General features: G+C 39.1%; 1 protein-coding gene across 1 annotated transcript in view; it reads left to right on the plus strand.

Annotated features, from left to right (window-relative positions):
* The first annotated feature begins 983 nt into the window (after positions 1-983).
* Positions 984-1,394, plus strand: part of LOC103479881 (protein-lysine 6-oxidase-like) — a 9,003-nt gene continuing 8,592 nt past the window's right edge. The window contains exon 1 of the mRNA XM_008434564.2: positions 984-1,390. Within this exon, the coding sequence (XP_008432786.1) occupies positions 1,215-1,390 (176 nt within the window). The 5' untranslated portion in view covers positions 984-1,214. The remainder of the gene's footprint in view (positions 1,391-1,394) is intronic.

A 1,394-nucleotide genomic window follows, 5' to 3' on the forward strand; every position in this document is an offset into this window, starting at 1 on the left:
AGATGCTAACTAGCTGCACCTGGTTCTATAAATAAGACCTCGTTGAGACTCTTGTGCATCCAAAAGTAAAACAATATAAAGGCAGAAATCCTTCCAACTGCACAGCATCCAGATGGAATCGTTGTCCAAATAAAAATAGCTGAACTCCTSCAGTCAGTCTTCTTGTTGCTGCAGCCAAACAGCTCAGTTTTTCTCACGAAGGCATTTAGTTTGTCCATGTGGAAATCTGCAGGTTTGATGTGACCCTGAAGGCTTTGTTTCAGAGTAAGAGCTGCTTTCTTAGGAGCAGACAAAGCAGGTTAACATTAAGCTTCTGGAATTGCCTCAAATAATGTGTTATTATTTAATAGAAATATTAAAAATCAACCTGAAAAATCAGAACAGGAAAAAAAAAACAAGAATAAAACAACAATATTGCATTTATCCAGAAGAATATTAAAACTTTGCCTATCCTTTTTGTGCACCTCATTATCCACATTTTGAGAAAATTCACARGCACATTAGGCAACGCTAATGCAACAAAAACATGAAATATCAAGAAATAGAAAGAGCTATACTGCCGCCTTCTGGTGAAMGTTTAAAACTGTGTCAAGCCATCGCTACGTGTGAACTCCAACCAGGTTTTTTTTTTTTTTAGGAATCTTTTTGATGTTTTCAACAAAATTACAGCAAACTACAAGACCGTACAACGTTTTGAAATGTTTTAACATTCCAGTTTCACAAATGAAAACCCAATAAATAAAAATAATTTATTTAAAAAAACATCTGCGGTTTGCTGATCTGCAACACTTGGAAAAAGATTAAGTACATGTTTAATTATAGATGCGCAAGTAAAGGGAAGATATTAAAAGATTGGGTGATTTTCTTTGTGGAAAATAATTAGATTTAATGGTAGCKTTGGGGTGACCGGTGTTCACACCCGTGCGTAAAGTTTACTGAACAAACGTCCTCGTGTAATCAAAGTTAACCATGGCGAGGGAAGGGTTAATTCATCGTCATGGGAGTTTGACTTTACAAAAGTAACTGGACACATTTCCAGAGGCCAGGTCCGTCCCTCCTTTCTGTTCAAGCTGTTAAGTTATGCTGCTTCCAAGAGTTGGACCCGAGAGCGCATCTTCGCTTTTCATCCTCTTCTTCCAGCTTCTCTGCACCTGATTTCTGATAACATATCATTTAAACTTGTGCATTTCTTTTTATTTTCTCTTATTTTTGTCATGGCAAAGTGGTTGGTTTTATTATATCTTTCCCTAGTTCTTCTGCCTTTAGTTTTTGGACAGCAGCGCCCGGCTGGACCCTGGCGGCACCGCATCCAGTGGGAGAACAACGGGCAGGTTTACAGCTTGATGAGCACCGGATCAGAGTACCAGGCTCCGGCTCGGTCTGGCAGCCAGTCC

This window comes from Poecilia reticulata, linkage group LG17 (genome assembly GCF_000633615.1).
Source record: "Poecilia reticulata strain Guanapo linkage group LG17, Guppy_female_1.0+MT, whole genome shotgun sequence".
NCBI classification, from domain to species: domain Eukaryota; kingdom Metazoa; phylum Chordata; class Actinopteri; order Cyprinodontiformes; family Poeciliidae; genus Poecilia; species Poecilia reticulata.